At 40.8% G+C, this 22,629-nt stretch overlaps 1 protein-coding gene across 1 annotated transcript in view; it reads left to right on the forward strand.

Moving 5' to 3' along the window:
- The window catches only part of LOC308092067 (talin-2), a 186,061-nt gene that overhangs the window by 115,282 nt on the left and 48,150 nt on the right, over nt 1-22,629 (forward strand). Inside the window, exons 23-30 of the mRNA XM_080437863.1 lie at nt 9,537-9,665; nt 11,314-11,427; nt 12,329-12,442; nt 13,838-13,972; nt 15,282-15,410; nt 16,135-16,237; nt 17,750-17,958; nt 21,941-22,060. Of these exons, the coding sequence (XP_080293989.1) occupies nt 9,537-9,665; nt 11,314-11,427; nt 12,329-12,442; nt 13,838-13,972; nt 15,282-15,410; nt 16,135-16,237; nt 17,750-17,958; nt 21,941-22,060 (1,053 nt within the window). The remainder of the gene's footprint in view (nt 1-9,536; nt 9,666-11,313; nt 11,428-12,328; nt 12,443-13,837; nt 13,973-15,281; nt 15,411-16,134; nt 16,238-17,749; nt 17,959-21,940; nt 22,061-22,629) is intronic.

The following is a 22,629-nucleotide window of genomic DNA, read 5'->3' on the forward strand; positions in this document are numbered from 1 at the left end:
TTACTCCACTACATTATCTGGCAGCTTAAGTTACTAGTTACTTTGAAGATTTAGATTATTACAAAACATACCCCAACCACTTAAGCCTAGTTTATACTTAGGCTTTACAAGCTCGCAATGCGACACGTTGTGAGCTTGTACCGTAGATGTAGATTTGAGCATTTTTTTTTAAATGTATGAAATAGGACATTCTGCATAATGAGTAGTTTTACTATTGGTACTGTAAGTACCTTTGTACTTTTACTCAACTAAAAATGTTGAATGATAGCACTTTTACTTGTAACAGAGTATTATCTACATTGTGGCATTGCTTTGACTTACAGTAATTGAAAATAAATCGGAGTACTTCTTCCACCACTGATATCGAAACACCGCCACAGGGCTTAGAATAGTTTGGCTGTCACAACTTATTTACAATCCTTGGCTTTCGGCATTCGTGCGGCGAAGTCGGGCAGAATCCCCTAGAGCAGAGGTGCTTGCCTTAGAATTATGATTTTTTTTTAGCTACAGTATACTGTATGTCAAACCAGCTCTGTTCCATAATGCATGAAGCAGGGAGCATCCTGGATGGCTTTCCGTGTGTACAGACTCGGAACAGGGACTTTTTTCTTCAAAGAGATGGTATCACCCAGCCACAGCTGGGCTTTGCATTTCTTGTACAAACGAGGTGACCTTTTCAGCGGCAGTCCATTGGGACAACAGAGCGTGACATCCATACGCAGCAAAATCCTCTGCGTCAATTTAGCTCTTTATAGAGCGCACATTTTGGAGCACCATTTGGAGCAGTGTTGGGCAAGTTAATGAGGATGTGTAATAACTTACTCTTTAGTACTCTACGAAGTGGACAGTCCTCCTCCAAAAGTCTAGTTCCATTCTTGAGTGAGCTTAATAGTCATGGTGAGTGTTCTCCCAGCCAATCCATACAGGGCTCATCAGAACTTGTCAATCCATGGAGGAAACCAATTCTCCATGGGCTGCTGGCAGCCTCCAGTGATCAACAGACTTGACATGCAAATGCCACAGGCAGCTGTCAGCAGTGATGTCGTGGAGGCCACACGGAGTAGGACGGCGCATGGCCAGTAATTTTTTTCATGCGCAAGGTACGGCACGGTACAGTGCATGCACGCTAGAACGTGCCCCCCCCCCGTAGATTCACGAGCCAAGTACCCAAATGGCTACTTTGCATAACAGGTTTACAAGTGAGTGTGAAAATGTATCCTCAGATTCCTCACACCTCGCATGATGTCGCATCTATAGGCTACACGGTAAGCAACACAGCATCTTGGCTTCAGTAGCTGCTGCTGCCAGTATCTTATCTGCACACAGCAATGCCTCAGCCACGTCGAAGAAGAGAAAGATACTCGTTCAAAGCAAACTTTTAGTTTCAGCTCTATAATTCATGGCATTCCTCGAATTTGTATTAATTTAAAAAGACTAAAACTAAGCTAAAAAACATTTCCTATACAAACATAAAATGCGCGTGCTGTGCGCGCGCATTTTATGAAAAAAATCAGCATGACACCGCTGGCTGTCAGTCCATTGGCTATCAACACCTCTAATTCTCCACCTCTCCACCTCAGAAACATAGAGTACAACAAATAATACAGAATACCAAATAATGTAATACAAGTATGTCTAAACACAAATATTCACTAATACGGCTGGCCGTAACAAACTAATATAACTACTGTTTCGGCTATTTTAATCCCTTACACTACTCGTTACTGGGGAAGGTAATGATATTATTACTGTAATATATTATTTAGTAATAAGTTACTGACCAACACTGCTTAGCTAGAGTTAAACAAACATTTAGGAATTGTGTGTGTGCGTGCGTGCGCTCCACCAGTTTATATTTTGTGCTATCCCCAGAGACGTGTGTGTGTACATGTATGTAAAGAATGCAGACATACAGTGTCTCCTTGTATGGCTGCATCCCATAGAGTTATATAAAAACTAGAGGATGGATTCCCCCACCTATCCATTTCAATGAAAGTTGCTCACCCAGGGCATTACTCCCCCGGAAGCACACTCTATTTCCGCAATTGGGAACCAAAAATGGGCACCAAAATGTTATGAAGATTTGAGCACCAACGCACTATGGTTTCAGGTGATAGAAGCATGCGCAGTAGCGTCCAATACCAGACTTGGCCACTAGTTCAGGCGCGCTTCAAAGATTCCCCGCGGTCCTGCTGCATCCTCCTCCTCTCATCCGTTTCCCATGACCCTCTCTGCTGTGGGATGTGATGTCATCATCAGGATTAACTCCCGCAGACTGACATCTGGGCACAACTGAATCTGTACACACACACACACACACACACACACACACACGCACATGTGCGCACACACACACACACACACACACACACATGGAAATAATAGCACTTAGAAAGCTAGTGCAGTGATTATCAATCTTTTAAATATTTATGAACAACAATTTTGATATGCATTACGCCACAGACCCATTTGATAAGATTTATTTTTTTCAATCTCTGGGACCCAATCTAACATATCTTTTTATTGATAAACATGATTTGGTCCAGAATTCCTTTACTGTCTTATGTACTGCAGGTATAGAGATAACAGAGAAACTCTGATCATAATAAACATGCTTGTTGTACATCGTGTCTGTCGGGTGGAAACCTCATATGTCCAAAACAGTTAACTTTTCAGGATTCAAATTCAAAAATGGCAAAAGTAGCTGATCCACAGCAACAATATGTTAATGAAAATTAACTGACAGTCATTTAGCTGGGACTCCCTATAGACGAATCCACAGAGCGCTCCCCTGGCGCAATCATAACTGCGGTGTCGGAAAGCAGGAGGCTTGACACCGCAGCGCTCTGTGGATTCGACTTCAATGAATGGGTTAAACTGGGTGGAAACAATTTGAAATGAAACAAAATAACCACATCACAGAACCAATGCAAAGACTTTAGGGACGTCCTTAACCCATTCAATTAGGGGATATGCATCTGTGTCATTTTAAGATTTATTCGGCTAAAAAATAGCAGTGCCGCGCTACGAGCTTGTAGATCTGCAATTTTTGAAGAATCGTGAAAATGTGTGCAAATCTTTTAATATATATTTTTTAAAGCGAACATTTGTAAAATATTTTTGTTCCAGGGAGCTCCAGAGGCAAATATTTGAGTTAAAAATGTTGTTCCAAAAAAATATATGTATTCAAAGATTTGCACAAATGTTCAAGACTTTTCAAAAATAGCAGATGTACAAGCTCATGTGCTGCGCTATGAGCTTGTATATCTGCTATTTTTGAATATTCCAAGTATTAAATAATGGTTATAGCTCAAATCTAAAATGACACAGATGCGTTCCCGGCCTTAATGGATTAATACTGGTATGGTATCAGGATTGGTTTTCAAAGCAGTGCAGAGCGTATAGGTTTGTTTGCCCTGATTTTCTCCTCTCTTCCGGCCCACACATTGAATGTATTTCCCCAGACATATCGTTAGATGGAGATCTCTGATCGTCTGATTATGTGAGACTAGGGACCCCCATATAACCCCCTCAAGGACCATTGGGGGTCCCTGGACCTCACTGACCTAGAAGATTTAAAGGGACTACACCATGAATTTTAACTTTTTCTTCTTTTTTGTGTGTTTTTGGTCTCCCCTACCTCTCTTCTATCCCCAAAAATACCCCAGTTTGAACACTCAGGCTTTCACAGCAAATCTGGGGTTTTCTGTAAATTGGTCTCAAAGCAGGCCAAACTGATTTTCCTTTGTTTTTTTTTCTTATTTTTCCACACAGAACCAGGAGATAACATGCATACAAACTGGCTCAATAGCGCCCCGTGCCAAACAGGACAATGTGGTATTGCAGGTGAAAGTGCTTTATAAGCCAGAGAGAAGTTAGTTGGAATGAGTATATCTGAGGCTTGATTTAGGCTCAAAACGTTTGAGGGACATAAACAATATGATATTTAATATATATATATATTTTTTAATTCATGGTGTAGATCCTTTAAACTCGTTCACATACCGAACTGTAGCTTTTCATGAACCCCCAAATGTATTTTGCCACGGGCCCACATATCAAAACACTTGCAAGTTTTGTGTCTTTGTGAGCTTATGGATTGGTTATCTTCAAATAGCTGATGTATGCAGGGTTAAAGTGGTTAAACTGATTTTGATGCTATATTAACACATTTAGCTGGGAACCCCCTGGAATCCTCTAAAGGCCTTCTCTGGGGGTCCCCAGACTCCACTTTCAGAACCACTGCTGTAGGTAAGATACTGTGGGGGAGTGGGAAGGACCTATAATGACTTGTAAAATGCCTTTAGCTTTTCTCTAGTGAAAGTTAAATGAAATAAACAAAACTGTAACTTTGTATTCCACACACACACACACACACACACACACACACACACACACACACACACACACACACACACACACACACACACACACACACACACACACACACTGCGGTTGTTTTAAGTCCCGGGTGTATCCAAATTGCGGAGCAGTTTCACTAAATATTTATATTTCACACAGCCCGTTCAGTTGCTTTGAGGTAGTTGAGAACTGGGAATCATTATATAATACAATACGTTGACGTGGGCTTGGCTCAGGCTCAGCCCTCGTGGGCCATATTTGTAGAGGTTTTTCAACCCTAATGTTTCCCATGATTAGCAAGTCACTATGTGGATTGAAACCATTCACAACCAAATGGTTGTAAAGCGTAAGGAATGGAATCTGATACAAGTTTGGGGATACAACATATACCGTCTCTGTCGGGTGGAAACCTCGGATGTCCAAAACTGTTACTTGGATTCAAATTCAAAAGTAGCAAAAGTAGCAGATCTACAAGCTCAAAACGCGTCGCTTTGCGACGCGTTTGGAGCTTGTGGATCTACTACTTTTGATGTTTTTGAGTGACGCTGTATAGTATGATTAAGTTGGGCGTTAATTTACAAAATAAACTAGTTAAAATATGCAAATAAGACGTTTCTGCCCGACAGCGACGATATGAATTTAGATGGGCTACACTCAGGGGTGTCATTTGGGGTCCCAGAGGATGGCCTTATCATTTAATACAATTTTGTTTCATTTTACGCATTTTACGCTTTCATTTTACGCTTTTACGCAAGAGTTAACCCATTAAGACCTGAGGCCGCTTCTAAATTTAAAAAAAAATCCTAACAGTTTTTCGAAAAAATATATTAAAAAAATCATTTTCACGATGTATATCTGCTATTTTTGAATAGCCAAAGAAATCTAAAATGACACGGGTCTTAAGATCTATATGGGTCCATTTGGTTACTAACTCTCCATCATTTAGCTGGGGACCACCTGGAACCCCCTCAAAGGACCACAGGTGGTCCCACGGACCACTGGTTGAGAACCACTGCATAACCGGTTGGGGGCATTTATTCCTGACTTGCATCATTCCCGAGTAGGCATGGTGCCCAATGGGGCAACTGATCAGGTGTCATTAGATCTCATTTGCATTCATCTTATTATCAATCTGAGACACTCTCCCTCCTTCCCCTCCATGATGAAAGTTAAACGAGGCCCTGTATACCTTCCAGCTCGTTGGGACCATTAGACGCCTCAATAAATCACAGTCACACAGCCATGTTTATCTCTTGTCACCGGGAGACCCAGACCTTGGCCGGCACTAGTTGCCCTGGTAACCGTCAGAGGAAGTTGCACTTTTAATTTAGTGTGTGTGGTGATGAAAGAGAGATTTATTTCATGTTGTGACAGTTGGGCTTCTACCACCCCCCCCCCCCCCCCCCTGCCCGCCCCTCTCAAGTGGACAATTCATCACTTGTTATATGAGAAAATGGGAGTCCGGATGTTGTGTGTCTACAGATTTTAGATTATCTAGCGGCTTTGTTGACTTTTTACTAGAGCCAGGCCGATGGCAGGTTTTTGGGTTCGGTGGAATCCTAGACCACTGATTGCCGACACGTTGTGTTCTGCTATGTTTTGACAGATTTAAAAGGTTGCAAAATTGGGACACATTGGCTGCATAATTGTCAGTACTGAAGCCGTCAAAGAAGTCACATAATGAGAGATATATTGGCCAAACCGACCGATTTCATTCAGACTCTAGTTTTTATAGAAATGTGGGGACAGATGAATGTTGACAGTGTCTTTAATGAAATGTGAGGATAGGAGCTGAGTGTTTTTCATAGAAATGTGGGGACAGGATTGAAAGTGTTTTTCATAGAAATGTGGGGACAGGATTGAAAGTGTTTTTATAGAGATGTGAGGACAGGATTGAAAGTGGTTTTATAGAAATGTGGGGACAGGATTGAAAGTGTTTTTATAGAAATGTGGGGACCGGATTGAAAGTGTTTTTATAGAGATGTGAGGACAGGATTGAAAGTGGTTTTATAGAAATGTGGGGACCGGATTGAAAGTGTTTTTATAGAAATGTGGGGACCGGATTGACAGTGTTTTTATAGAAATGTGGGGACCGGATTGACAGTGTTTTTATAGAAATGTGGGGACAGGATTGGCTGTTTTTAGAGATGTGGGGACAGGGTTGAAAGTGTTTTTATAGAAATGTGGGGACCGGATTGAAAGTATTTTTATAGAAATGTGGGGACAGGATTGACTGATGTGAGGACAGGATTGACAGTGTTTTTATAGAAATGTGGGGACAGCAGAAAGTTGACAGTGTTTTTCATCAGCAGAAAGTTGACAGTGTTTTTATCAGCAGAATGTTGACAGTCAATAGAGCAGGTTTCATACTGTAGCTAACAAACACACATTGTCAGCCTTCTCAAATAGGACTTGAACCTGACAGGTACAAGTATGTATTGTGTGGTATTGTATCCGTGAAATGTACACCATAGCCTCTATACAGGTTGGTCCTGCAGTCTGACTTGCTCAGATGATATCTTTCTTCATCAGTCTGTGTGGAAATGGCAGGGTTTTCAGGAGCAAATATTCTGGTCTGCAGCAGACAGATAATATTTATCACTTGTAGCTGTCAGTCATCACAGCACTCCTCTGCAGAGCTGCATTCATTATAGTCTGACAAAAACCCACTGTGTGTGTGTGTGTGTCTGTGTGTGTGTGTGTGTGTGTGTGTCCTCATGAACCCTAGAATCCCTATTCTGGGCATGTCATAATAAGGGGAAATAGACAAGCATTTGGCAAAAATAGACAAACATTGGCGAAAATACGTGAACATTTAGCAGAAATGCTGCGTAAACATTGGGTGAAACGTGAAAGTAGCTGAACATTGGGCAAAATTGGCAGATCTACAAGCTGGCGACACGCTGTGAGCTTGTAGATCTGTGGAATATTTCGTCTGTCGGGTGGAAACCTCATACAGTATGTCCAAAACTGTTTCTTTTCAGGATTCAAATTCAAAAACGGCAAAAGTAGCAGATCTAAAAGCTCAAAATGTATTGTTTCAAGATTGCGGATCTGCTACTTTTGATGCCTTTGTGTGACGCTGTAGTATGATCAAGTAGGGCATTAATTTACGAAAAACACAATAAGTTAGAATATGGAGATAGGAGCTTTCTGCCCGACAGCAACGATGTACCGTACAGTATGAGTGGTTAAGTCGAGTACCAACGAACAAGTTCCTTTATTGTTACATTATACTATACACTATGGCAGTCTGTGTATAGTACCAGCACTAGAGACTAAAACTCCAAACTTACAGTTACTAAACATTGTCAGTATCTGTACAATATGGTATTATATATACACAACAATGGCAGTCAGTGTATAGTAGCCGCAAATGGAGTCAATAATAAACAGACTCCAAACCTAAATGTAGGATAGATATGTTTGCTCTGGTTTGTTGATATGATAAGACGACAACAAACACACACACACACAGACAGACAGAGAGACAGAGAGACAGACAGAGAGACAGACAGAGAGACAGAGAGAGAGAGAGAGAGAGTGAGTGAGTGTGGGCCCACCCAGATGGTTGTTAATTAACTAAATGGAGGTGGGCTTTAGCTCTTTGTGCAGCTGCTGAGACATGGAGGCTCTTAGGATTATTACTCTGTTGAACCCAGTTAGCACTAACTAAGTACATTTTATTCACACATTACTTGAGTATGTCCATTTTTTTATACTTTATACTTCTACTCAACTACATCTCAGAGGCAAATATTGTACTTTTTACTCCACCACAATTATTTGAAAACGTTACTAAACATACAAAACATGCACCACGTCACATCGTAGATCAGCTGTTTTTGATCCATTTTTACAATTTGTGGAATAATTTTGACACAGTACTCAGTGTTCTGGTAAACCCTGTAGTTAACACACTAGAACTGGGTTATGTTTTTAAAAAAAAGTTTTGACTAAAATATATCTAAACAGTGTAATATCACAAAGTAAATTATCAGTAGTGTACATTGAAACTATAAAAGCGTATAGGATGCCAGGTCAAATAACATGCAGAATAATATGCAAATAACAAATGACCCTGGCATCTGTCTAAATAACTAAATCTAAAATATACACAGAGATGAAATGAATCAAAATGTATAATATACTATATGGCCAAAACAAGACATGCATTTAATAATTGGATGCTTTTAAACATTTGCAAAAACAGTGTAAACGCATTGTGAGCTTTGTGGATTGGCTTTTTTCACAATTTTAGGATACATTTATGCAGATGAATGGAAATGATTATGACGATTATGGAAAATATTGTTATATTGTTATATAAAAAATTGTGATCAGGCGATTATGCAATAACTGTGACAGGCTTAACCAACAGCACCAACATGCATGTCAGGCACTGGGATCATGACTCGTACGTTGAGTGTGAAGATGGTTCCTATTGGCTGTGACAGTGGCGTCTGCTTCGTGCGGTCGGAGCAGCGGCGGCTCATTAGTATGCGTGAGGCGTGTGTGTGCTCTTGTTGAACGTGTTATGAGCTCTGAGAGCGTGTGTGTGTTTACACAATCATTTATTTACGGGTGCTAGTGTACTCTGTTCCATCTGGGTGTGCGTGCGTGCGTGCGTGCGTGCGTGCGTGCGTGCGTGCGTGCGTGCGTGCGCAAGAGAGAAAGGGGGTTCTCATCTGTTGGAGTGTTTGTATGTGTCCTGACGTGGGTTTCTATTCTGACGTGTGAGAGTATTCTGGCGTGCAAACATGTGTGTGTGAGTCCTACTGTTTCTGTTTGTATACTTGTGTGTGTGTGTGTGTGTGTGTGTGTGTGTGTATTATTGTGTGTGTGTGTGTGTCCGCTAATATCTCTGTTTGTATTCTGATGTGCGTGTTTGGGTGCGTGCTTCCTACAGTCATTGTATTCTGTGTGTGTGTGTGTGTGTGTGTGTGTGTGTGTGTGTGTGTGTGTGTGTGTGTGTGTGTGTGTGTGTGTGTGTGTGTGTGTGTGTGTGTGTGTGTGTGTGTGTGTGTGTGTGTGTGTGTGTGTGTGTGTGTGTGTGTGTGTGTGTGTGTGTGTGTGTGTGTGTGTGTGTGTGTGTGTGTGTGTGTTCTGGTGTGTTTGTGTCCTAAGGCCTCTGTTTGTATTCTGACATGTGACATGACGTGTGTGTCCTCCAGGGGGCAGCAGCGTACCCAGAGAATGAGGACCAGCAGCAGAGACTGCGGGAGGCAGCAGAGGGTCTGCGAGTCGCCACCAACGCTGCTGCACAGAACGCCATCAAGAAGAAACTCATTAACAGACTGGAGGTACAGTACAGTACGTGCTGCTGATTGAAAGTCGCACTTCACATCCCAAGTGTGGTTTAAATCAGTGGTTCTCAAACCTTTTCGTGTCAAGAACCCCCAAAATACATATCTGAAACATTTATCTCTGATCAATAAATGTACACGAAAAGTATTTTTTTACCCCAAAAAAACATTTTAGTTTGTAAAGCAAAGATGTCAGATAAATGTGGTGGAGTAAAATAACAATAGATTTACACCCTTGACCTTTACAACTGAAAGGTTTTGACGCGGCTCACATTTGAAAATAAATAATTTTCCTTGTGAGATTGCTCAAAGCGCGTCGCTAGCTTGTAGATCGGCTAATATACTTTATTTCTCTTGGAGTAAATGAAGTTGCATAAAATGGACATACTCATTTGTACTTAAGTACAGTACTTGAGTAAATGTTCTTGGTTACATTTCACATGTCAAATACTTCTGGAAAGAAAGTCATACTTTTACACGTTATGGCTAACATTGCTTTGCACTGAGGAGGGGAGGGTGCTCCATTTCCACTCCCATAAACACGTTTCTTTTTTATTTTATTTTTACATACTGTTGTTGACTAAAACATTTACCGGTATTTAGTTTACATTTCCCAGGGACCCGTTGGTTTTCCATCATATTGACTGGTACTGGAGAAATGTAAAGAAATAGTAAACGTTTCCATAAATATTCAGTGCCTACAGTATTGTGATTATGATGCATTCTAAACAACCCAGCTCAAAGACAGACGCTTGGCTTGTTCAGAGAAACAAAGAGGGAGAGAGAGAGACGAGGGAAAATGGAGAGACAGAGAGAAAGACAAACAGAGAGAGACAGATGGTGTGTGTACATTTTGTTTGCATTGTACAGCCCAGTGTTTCTCTCTGAGGCTAGATTTACACCCTTGACCTTTTCAACGGAAAGGTTTCGACGCGGCTCACATTTGAAAATAAATCATTTTCCTTGTGCGCTAACTTATAGGTCGGCTATTATCGCCATGCAACGCACGCCATCCTATGATAAAGTATAAAATGTGCCAAGTCATTCTTCTTGTTCTTCTTGTTATCTCTGGGTACGCCAACACAAATTCCAAATCAACTGTAGTTTGGTTTTGGCAATAAATGACTGAATATTGAGTATTATGTATGAATAGTTTAGGTTATAAACAGAGGTTAAGAAACTCTTTCTTTCTCTGTGGCTATGTGGGCTAAAGTAGTTAACCTTCCATCTATAACATCTGCCTGCTGGGGCAGATGTTAATACAGCATCACAATCATTTTAACTTTAACCATTATTTTATACTTTGGCTATTCAAAAATAGCAGATATACATGCTCATAGTGCGTCACTTTGTGCCGCGCCATGAGCTTGTAGATCTGCATTTTTTTTTTAAATCTTGAAATGTTTTTTTTAAAGCGAAAATGTTTTACTCAATTCTTTGCTTCTGGAGGTCCCTGGAACAAAATGTTTTGAGATGGGGTCCACGGCTAAATACGTATACTTTTGGGGGTCCTTGACATGAAAACGTTTGAGCACCACTGATATATATATATAGCAACTTACGTTTTCTCAGAAAACTGCTAGGATTCAGAAGACATTTTGTAGAATCGGCCAATCTATAACATGCACCTCTTCATGTCTGTCAGAATGCAGCCAAGCAGGCTGCAGCTGCAGCCACACAGACCATCGCTGCGTCGCAGAACGCCGCCGCGTCCAACAAGAACACGGCTGCTCACCAACAGCTGGTGCAGAGCTGCAAGGTGAGGCAATTATGAGACAATGAACTGATTTATGAACATCTTTAACACATTCAATCCGGGAACGCATCTTCTGTGTCATTTTAAGATTTCTTTGGGCTATTAAAAAAATTGCAGATCTACAAGCTCATAGCGTGGCACCAAGTGCCTTTGGCTATTTTTCAAAAAATAGCCAAATAAATCTAAAATGACAGGTATGCGTTCCCGGATTGAATGGGTTAAAGGAGAAACCTCCTATCTCCGTATTTTAACTCATTAAGACCTGAAGAAGCATCTGTGTCACTTTTTCATTTGAGCAAAAAATCATTATTTTACACTTTGGGCTATTCAAAAATAGCAGATATACAAGCTCATAGCGCGGCACCGAGTGCCGCGCTACGAGCTTGTATATCTGCTATTTTTGAAAAATTGAGAAAATGTGTGCAAATTAATATATTTATATTCTTTTAAAGCGAACATTTTTTACTCAAATCTTTGCTTCTGGGGGGTCCCTGGAACAACAAATTTTGAGATGGGGGTCTGTGGCCAAATACATATAATTTTGGGGGTCCTTTATTTGACATGAAAAAGTTTGAGCACCACTGATATAGAAACATAGGTTTTTCAGAAAACTGTTGGGATTTAGAAGACATTTTGTAGAAATCGGCTTCAGGTCTTAATGGGTTAACTGTTTTTTTTTCGTAAGTTAACGCCCTACTACTTGATCGCACTACAGCGTCACATAAAAGCATCGAAAGCAGCAAATCCGCAAGCTCGAAACGTGGCTCGAACGTTTTGAGCTTGTAGATTTGCTACTTTTTTTCTGTCTTGGACATATGAGGTTTCCATCCGACAGAGACGATATGTATGTGCTGTATTTATAAAGCCCTGACTTGAGTGTGTGTGTGTGTGTGTGTGTGTACAGGCGGTAGCAGATCACATCCCCCAGCTGGTTCAGGGTGTACGTGGGAGTCAGGCCCAGCCAGAGGACCTCAGTGCCCAACTGGCCCTCATTATTGCCAGCCAGAACTTCCTCCAGGTACTGGATAATATATTCTTCTATAAATGCAATGAAATCAGTGTGTTTGTGTGTGTGTGTCCCATGTATCTCGAGAAACGGCAGACTGATCGACTTCAAATTCGGCGTGTTTATCGCAGAGGATCCAAGGGACTGGCATAACTCCCAAAGCTTGTAGATCTGCTGTTTTTGAAAAATTGTAAAAATGTGTGCAAATCTTTTAATATGTATATATTGTTTTAGAGAACATTTGTCAAATATTTTGTTCCAGGGACCCCTAGAAGCAAAGATTTGAGTTACAAATGTGCAAAACCTTTCACGATTTTTCAGAAATAGCAGATCTACAAGCTCATAGCGCGGCACTCTATTATGGGCTTGTATATCTGCTATTTTTGAATAGCTAAAGAAATCGAAAATGACAGAGATGCGTTCCCAGATTGAATGGGTTATAATATAACCCATACCGTCGGCTTCATGGATTGGCGGAGCCTCATGTCATGTTTGTGCCGCTAAGCCAGTGTAAGTCCCTGATTGGCTGACCCGACCCGTCAGCTTAACTGATTGGCCCTGCTTCGCATAACATATATTGTGCCATATAGTAGCATAAATGGAACGACTTGCACCGTTCCCGAGATGCATGGTGGCGTCCTAATAGACATGAACAGAGACACTGACATTCACAAAGCTTTTGTATAGAACGCTAATATGATTCATCCATCCGTGCGCGGAATCGGGTCGCTGGGGTTACAGTTCCAACCGAGATTTCTAGTCTTCCCTTTCCAGAGCAACATTAGCAACTTCCTCCTGGGGGATCCCGAGGCGTTCCCAAGCCAGTGTGGAGATCTGGCAGCGGCCCTATTCTGGGCGCCGCCTTACCCATTATCTCTAAACTTCTTTGCCATTTTTTACTAATTTGAAAAACATTTTCAAATAGTTCAAAAAGCCAATCTACAAGCTCACAACGTGTCGATGTAGATCTGCTAGTTGAACTATTTGAAAATGTTTTTCAAAATAGTAAAAAATGGCAAAGAAGTTTTGGGATAATGGGTAAGGCGGCGCCCAGAATAGGGCCCTATCCCCCCATCTGGTCCTTGGTCTGCCACGGGGTCTCTTCCCAGTGGGACGTGCAGCGAGGATCTCCCTAGGGAGACGCTCGGGAGGCATCCGTACTAGATGCCCGAACCAGCTAAGCTGGCTCCTTTCCAAGTCAAGGAGCATCGTTTTTACTTCGAGTCTCTCACGGATGACCGAACGTCTCACCCTAACTAATATGATTCGTCGCTCACAAAATGTCTCTTTTAGCATTTTCTTATCACTGCCAGCCACTGGGGTTATTCAACCAAATTATTCTCAAAACTCCCTCAGTTCCACTTCATAAGTCACATCCTAAACCACCCCTGTGGTTTCTCTCTACAGCCGGGCAGTAAGATGGTGACATCAGCCAAGTCATCTGTCCCCACGGTAACGGACCAGGCGGCCGCCATGCAGCTGGGCCAGTGTGCTAAGAACCTGGCCACCTGCCTGGCAGAACTACGCACCTCAGCACAGAAGGTACACAATGCACTATATACACACACACACACACACACACACACACACACACACACACACTGAAACACCTGGCAGAACTATGCACCTAAGCACATACGGTACACAATGCACACACACTCTGAAACACCTGGCAGAACTACTCACCTCAGCCCAGAAGGTACACAATGCACACACACTCTGAAACACCTGGCAGAACTGCTCACCTTAGCACAGAAGGTACACAATGCACACACACTCTCAAAAGAATTCTATTAAAAAAATGGGGGGAAAAACTTTGAAGAAGTAGTGAAAACAACAGATCTACAAGATCACAACACGTTGCATCGCGATGTGTAGTGAACTTAGCATAGATCTGCTATTTTCACTAGTTTGGGTCCTGGGGAGACATCGAATGTCTCTTTTGGGTCTCGAGCTAAGACATTTGGGAGGCAGTGCTCTAGTCTACACACCTCAGCCCAGAAGGTACACAATGCACATACACTCTGAAACACGCAAACGCACGTTGTGATTTCTTTGCACACTCAACACCTTTTATATGCACCTGCTAGGGGTGTGCCGATATATCGTCCCGCGATATATCGCGATACGTTTTCGTGACGATATGTATCGTTTTGGGAAAACAAAAATCTTTTTTTTTTTTTTTTTTTTTTTTTACAATAATAATAATCAGGCATGCAAACAGCCCCGAGGTGAAAAGGGTGACAGCATGTTGTTTTTTTCGGGTCAGGTGTCACACTATTGCCCTATTTGGATTCAAAACGGCTATTGTAGCTGAAAAGCTACAAGTTTGCATGTCTGAATAATGCAAAATCTGAATTATTTGTTTGCATTTTCTTTTTTTCTCCCCCATATATTTTCATAATAAAAAAGTTCGTATCGTATCGAAATCGTATCGAAGTTGTGAGCCCAATATCGTATCGTATCGTTTCGTTTCGGCACACCCCTAGCACCTGCAGATGTACAAGTGCAGCTAGTCTTCCTGGTGTCCGATCTTTGTGGAAGTATCCTGATTGGATAAAGTCGGTAACCCAACCAGAAATGTTCTTTTCTGTTTACTGACGGGAGACTCTTGTTACTGAACACTCTTATGAAAATTGCTGTTGAAATATAGTAATGAAATATAGTAGCCTGGAAACCAGGCGAATATGCCAGTGCAAAAAAAAAAAGGTGCTACGCAGTGATATTAGTCTGGCCATGCCAGGCAAGAAATGTAACATTTTATTTGACTAAAACACGCGCACCCACTTTAAGGCGTAGAATTCCTTTACATGGGAAAATGTACTTCCCCATTTTGTCCCGTACCCTGTAGGCTCATGAAGCCTGTGGCCCCATGGAGATCGACTCGGCGCTCACCGCCGTCCAGACCCTGAGGAGTGAGCTACAGGACGCCAAGATGGCCGCCGCAGACGGACAGCTAAAACCCCTGCCTGGAGAATATGTAAGAGTTCACCTCAATCCTACGGTAGACCTCAGTAATATATCGTTACTGTTGGCCAGAAACCTCCTATCTTCATATTCTAACTTTTTTCGTAAATTAACGCCCTACTTGATCACACAAAAGCATCAAAAGTAGCAGATCCACAAGCTCGAAGCGCGTTTTGAGCTTGTAGATCTGCTACTTTTGCTATTTTTCAACCCATTAAGACCTGGAACGCATCTGTGTCATTTTTAGATTTGAGCTAAAAAAGCATTATTTTACACTTTGGCTCTTCAAAAATAGCAGATATACAAGCTCATAGCGCGGCACCGAGTGCCGCGCTATGAGCTTGTAGATCTGCTATTTCTGAAAAATCTTTAAAATGTGTGCAAATCTTTGAATATATATGTTTTTTAAAGCAAACATTTTTAACTCAAATCTTTGCTTCTGGGACCCCCTGGAACAAAATATTTTGAGATGCGGGTCCGCGGCCAAATACATATAATTTTGGGGGTCCTTGACATGAAAAAGATTGAGCACCACTGATAAACATACGTTTTTCAGAAAACTGTCGGGATTTAGAAGACATTAGTAGAATCGGCTTCAGGTCTTAATGGGTTAATTGGAATCCTGAAAAGTAACAGTTTTGGACATAATGATGTTTGCCACCCGACAGAGACGATATAATATGAGTGATATATGAATGGTAATAAATGTGTGTGTTTTGCGTTTTGTTCTGTCGTAGCTGGAGAAGTGTGCTCAGGACCTGGGCAGCACGTCCAAGTCAGTGGGCTCCTCCATGGCTCAGCTCCTCACCTGTGCTGCACAGGGCAATGAGCACTACACTGGTACGTACCATCTCAGTGTTGATTTTGACAGCAAAGTTTGATTTAGTTTTAGTCATAGTCTTTTGAATACAATTCCATTTAGTTTTAGTCATATTTTAGTCATCTGAAATGATTTGAGTCAACTAAATTTGTGTAATGGCTAAATTGGGAGAAAAAGGGAAAAAAACAAGTGTCAAAACATTAAGCGATAAGTAGACTATGACGTGTTTTCTTCTATATATATATTTAATCTATGACTCCCAGGTTGTCCTAGTTCTGTTTATTCCATTAACTGTTATCCAAAAAGGAGAGTTGGGAGGCCGTTTGCATGCATGAGTACAATGTTGCGCAACAGTGCACAGATAAGAAGTGCATTCAAGGCATAGAACACGATAGGCTTCAGATGCAGTCTGAAAGCTCTTCTTTCCATACAACGAAGACGTGCGTAGCATTTTTCAAATATGAATTTAACAATTGTTGATTTTCTTTTTAAAAATGTGTATTTGCATTATCGTCACTGTTGGGTGTAAACCTTGTACCACATACCGTTATTTTTCAGAAAAAAAGAACCCGCGTGCCAATGAATTCAATGTAGTTATTATTTAGTCACAAGCTCTTGTTAATACTTTTCATTGGTTAAATATTTATAAAACCCACACACTTTCACTTTAAAAAATCTTCAAAAATGGCAAAACTAGCCTATCTACAAGCTCACAATACGCTTGTAGATCGGCTATTTTTGCTACCTTTGCGTGACACTGTTTTACAATGAAGTACTGTAGGTAATTCATTTCATTGTATTTATTCCATTTATGGTTTTACATGATTACATTCTTTTACTTTTTTTTTCTTTTACATATTCCACAAATGAAAAGGAGCAGAAAGATTTACGAAAAATAAAAACAAAAAAAGTCGAAATATGGAGATATTTCTTTCTGCCTGACGGCAACGATATTCATTTCACAGTAGAAAATCTATCAACACTTTTAAGTGAAGAATAATTTCTTATCCGTTTTGTCCCTGGTTGAACTGGACAATAAGTCCATGGTGAAATGTTCTCCACAGCAGCTTAAGAGAAGCTGTCCTGTGGGTCATAATAAACGCTACATTCCTTTAGTAATCAACAATATCCAATATGAGACTCCAGATTTCCCTGGGGACTCCTGTTGCTGCAAGGCAGGCAGACTCTTAAGGCCCAATTACATTTCATCATAGCGTAGGTATTTGTCAAAAGAGAAAAATTTGCCTTTTATTAACCACTGCATGTCACCCGGTGTAATTAGACAATCAGTGAACAATAAAGCCCCCATAAAGCGATCATTAATTACGGACTGTTTGAAAATGGTATCCTGACAACCCTGCAGTGTTTTTGCTGGCTGTAAGTTTGGACAAATTAATTATTAAGGCAGGGGTACCTTCTTCACTGGGACCCCCAGGGGTCTGTTTCTGTTTTCTCTGCGGGACACCATCATACGGACTTAAGTATGAATCAGGCATACAGCTCATGGACCACTATATGCTCCTGTCGTACAGGTGTAGCTGCCAGAGAGACCGCCCAGGCCCTTAAAACCCTGGCCCAGGCGGCGCGCGGCGTGGCCGCCTCCACCACGGACCCCCAGGCTGCGGCGGCCATGTTGGATTCAGCCCGGGACGTCATGGAGGGCTCCGCCATTCTCATCGACGAGGCCAAGCAGGCTCTGGTGTCGCCCGGCGACGCAGAGAGCCAGCAGCGCCTTGCACAGGTGAGACACTGTTTTGGAAGTGGAGTACAAGAATAAGACGCCTTTCACGGGATTGCTTAGAATGCCTGTTTATCCTCTATCTTGGAGGAAACAGCAGTTGCGATGTGAAAAACAACAGTTACTATTGGTTGATTAAAGTTGGTGTAAATGATGTAAATTAAAAAGTTAAAGCTCTATATACTGATAATAATTATTGCTATGCAGTGTTTGTTCTGTTTACTGTTGCAAACACCAAGACCTTTTAATCTGGTGTAGCCAGACGATCAAAGATCTCCACCTACGGAACTATCTGGTGGTCAATTCAGTATAGTCGCTGGAACAGTGAGAATGCCCGCTAACAAACCTAGCTACAGTACATGGCTTGCTGCTATAGAAACCAATAATACCGTCCCAATATGAACGACCACCCTAAAGTTTTTGTATTGGTTCTACAATGCAGTTTTGTTTATTAGATTTCCAAATGGTTTCCACCCAGTTCTAGACCCTACATTGAATTTAGAAAGAAGTCACCACACGTATCGGTTGGAAGGACATCTCCAATGATCTGGCTATCGGAGACTGTTTGTTGATATGCAGTATATGAGATACATAGCAACAGGAATGTCATCATTTTCTTTCTAATTACTGGATCTTGTAACAATGGAACAGTAATTTCATGCTTTTGCGGTCTTTTACAAACAATCTATCACTGCACAGAAATGAGGCATCTGCTTTTTGAAAGCGGTTGCCAACGGTTACAGGCAGATGTACAAACATTGCATGCAAGGGAGACGCTGAACATTTCAATCTTCCAGTATATTGTCTCTGTCGGGTAGTAACCTTGTATCTCCATGTTTCAACTTTTTATGTATTTTTTTGGTATTTAAATGCCCTACGTTGTGCAAAAGTAGCCTATCTACAAGCTCCCAACGCGTCGCATTGTGACGTGTTGTGAGCTTGTAGATCAGCTATTTTCTTTGCCATTTTGTGTGTGTCTGTGGGTTTTATACAGTAAATACTCAAGCAATACTCAAGTATTTTTTCCATTTCCTGCAAAAGTTGAGGTTTTGGACATACAAGGTTTGTGCCCGACTAGTGACGATAACATTACAAACAGTGGGACGGGGTCCAGAGACTAAAGTCGTGCTTTTCTCTTCAGATTTGGGAGAACTCCAGTCTTGGAAACAAACGCTCTCTCGCACAGACGGCCACTTGGGTTGTTTGATCCATTTAAAACATGTAAATGTAATTCTTGCCTAGAGGCTCACTTGGCATTCCATAAGAGTCGTTAAGAACGGTTATCTGTCTCCGTCCACACTCTGGTGTTTAAAGAGACTTCTTTTCTTTTCTTTTTAGCTGAGGTTTGAACACCTTCAGAGGAGGGTTAATAGGTGTCAGGTGTATTCAATAATCAGTTGTGAAAAATAACTAATTATATTTACCCAAGTGCTTAACCCATTCAATCCGGGAACGCATCTGTGTCATTTTAGATTTCTTTTGGCTATTCAAAAATAGCAGATATACAAGCTCACAGCGCGGCACCGAGTGCCGTGCTATGAGCTTGTAGATCTGCTATTTTTTTTTAAAATCGCGGAAAAGTTTTGAACATTTGTAACTCCGATCTGTGCTTCTGGTGGTCCCTGGAACGACATATTTTGAGATGGGGGTCCGTGGCCAAATACATATCATTTTGGGGGTCCTTGACATGGAAAAGTTGGGAGCACCACTGATATAGCAACGTACTGTTAGGATTTAGAAAACATTTTTAGATATGTACTGTATTTGGCCGCGGACCCCCATATCCAAATGTTTTGTTCCAGGGACAGAGATTTGAGTTAAAAATGTTCGCTTTAAAAAATATATATATTCAAAGATTTGCACACAAGATTTTTCAAAAATAGCAGATCTCATAGCGCACTCGGTGCCACGCTATGAGCTTGTATATCTGCTATTTTTGAATAGCCAAAGAAATCTTAAAATGACACACATGCTTTCAGTTTTAATGGGTTAAAGGAGCACTTCACCCCACCATGTCTTCATATAATTGGTCCTCTCTAATGCTCATTATAAGATGACACCATTTCCATCAGCTCACTCTGTCTTTCATTGGAGGGCTGTGGACAGTTAAGAAACATGTCTACCAGTGACATCATCGATGGGGAATTCCATGCTACAGCCTTTTAACGCTTTTAATGCTTTTACATGCAGCAAAGTATTTTTACATTGTGGTATTGTTACTTTTACTTAAGTAAAGAATCTGAGTACTTCTGACTATTGGTCAAAGGCTGATTCTCAATCCTCAAAGTATCGTTTGATTATATTTTCACTTACATGGACAATGACATGGTACCGTAGTATGAGATGGATAGATAGCTAATTATATCTGCTTAGTAAGACGTGAAACTGGACGTATGACAAAAGATGAGCAAGGTGTTCTTAATTATATACCAGAGTGGCAGATTTCCAGCCCACGCACAGATTGATTATTTATGCTCTGTCCTCCTCATGAAGTGAATGAATGATGCATTTCTCCATGGCAATGTACTGTAGATAAATTAAGGGCATTGGACCAAACACCTGGACGTTCGTTGCCGTCGGGCAGAAACCTTGTATATCCGTATTTCGTTTTTGTTTTGTAAATTAATGCCCTACTTCATCATACAACAGTGTCGCACTAACGTAGTGAAAATAGTGATCTACAAGCTCACAACGCTGCGATGTTTGAGGATTATTTTATTTTCACTATTATAAAACTATGATAAAGAAAGGAATGGTGGTTTTGGACATACAAGGTTTCCACCCTCCCTCCTTAATTTGTTTTTGAGTGGTGCTAGCCACTCCAAGGAGTGACTTTGTCTGTGTGTCTGTGTGTCTGTGTGTCCGTCCGTATGAGCACGACCCCTCTGTGACCCCTCTGTATGTTTGAGCACAGCCTCAACAGCTGCGGCTGATTGCAACACAAAGATGCAACCAGTTACACTAATTGTACACACACACACACACACACACACACACACACACACACACACACACACACACACACACACACACACACACACACACACACTTTTGAGTAAAAATACTTACAATGAGTAAAAATACTTAAAATGAGTACAAATACTTAAATATTAGAAAAGATACTTTAAAGTTCCTAAACTGAGTAAAAATACTTAAAATGACTAAAAATACTTAAAATGAGTAAAAATACTTAAAAGATGTTAAAATGAGTAAAAACACGTAAAAATCAGTTTAAATATTAGAAAAGATACTTTAAAGTTCCTAAACTGAGTAAAAATACTTAAAATGACTAAAAATACTTAAAATGAGTAAAAATACTTAAAAGATGTTAAAATGAGTAAAAACACGTAAAAATCAGTAAAAACATTTTAAAGTACTTATAATGAGTAAAAACACTTTGAAGTCATCAAAGTCTGTAAAAAGTAACTAATGAAATGAACTCATGAAAGGCACCACTCTCTTCACACTGGGTGTGATTTTTTTTAATGTGGTGAGAGATAAGTGGATTGTCTGTGGTGCTGTTAAATGTTAGATCTACAAGCTTACAAACCCGTCATGATTTGATGCGTTGTTAGCTTGTATATCTGATCGTTTTGTCAAAGCAACACTTGCTACTCGGCTGATACTTTCCACTCCATCCAAGTTTGTCATAGTATTGAATTTCTTGTTTGTTTTTATTTTGACTTCAATTTGCATTTAGTTTGAATTCGTTTATGAAGTGGATTTGCTAGTTTATTATTTTATTTAATGTTTTTAAAAGGCTTAGTTTTAGTGTTTATTTTAGTTATTTATTGTAATATGGGGAATTTGTCAGGGGTGAGATTCAAAAAGTTTCCGTGAAAAAAAGGCAATCTACAAGGTCAAAGAAGGCCATTTTCTCTATGGCTGTAGTTAGTTTTATTTAACCACTGTATAACAACCCCCTGAACTCCATCCCTATGTCAGTCACACTCAGTAACATCACCATGGTTCCCGTGTGTTACAGGTGGCCAAGGCTGTGTCCCACTCTCTGAACAACTGTGTCAACTGTCTGCCGGGCCAGAAGGACGTGGACATGGCTCTGAAGAGCATCGGAGAGGCCAGCAAGAAGCTGCTGGTTGAAACGGTGAGCAGGGTGTGCAAAATGTGCAACAGAAAAAGAAAAAAGTTGTGGTATAGGCCTATATATATTTTCCCCGGTTTACATTATAGCTTTCATTACGAGGATGTTAATTAATGTCGAAACATTTGTATGATGAATTTGTAATGATGAATTAAAATGTGCTGACTGCTATGGTGTGTAATAATCAATTATCCGCAGAATAGACTTATATTATACAGTACTTATTCTGCGATGTGTTGTGAGCTTGTTAGTCTCTTGTTAGTCTACTTTTTAAAAGTCTCAAACTCGGTCCTCTATATCAGTGATTCTCAACCAGTGGTCCGGGGACCACCAGTGGTCCTTGAGGGGGTTCCAGGTGGTCCCCAGCTAAATGATGGAGAGTTGGTAACCAAATGGACCCTTATAGATCTGTAACTCTTGAGTGTAAAATGAAACCAAATGGACCCTTGCGGGTCCATTTGGTTTCATTTTACACTCTCAAGAGTTAAATCATTGTTTAACATGTGCATTACTTAATTTACAAGAGGTCTACACAATTAGATTTTGATAGTTTGCCATGTTCTCTCTCATCA

Source organism: Gymnoscopelus braueri (assembly GCF_963280865.1).
Source record: "Gymnoscopelus braueri genome assembly, chromosome: 1".
In the NCBI taxonomy this organism is placed as follows: domain Eukaryota; kingdom Metazoa; phylum Chordata; class Actinopteri; order Myctophiformes; family Myctophidae; genus Gymnoscopelus; species Gymnoscopelus braueri.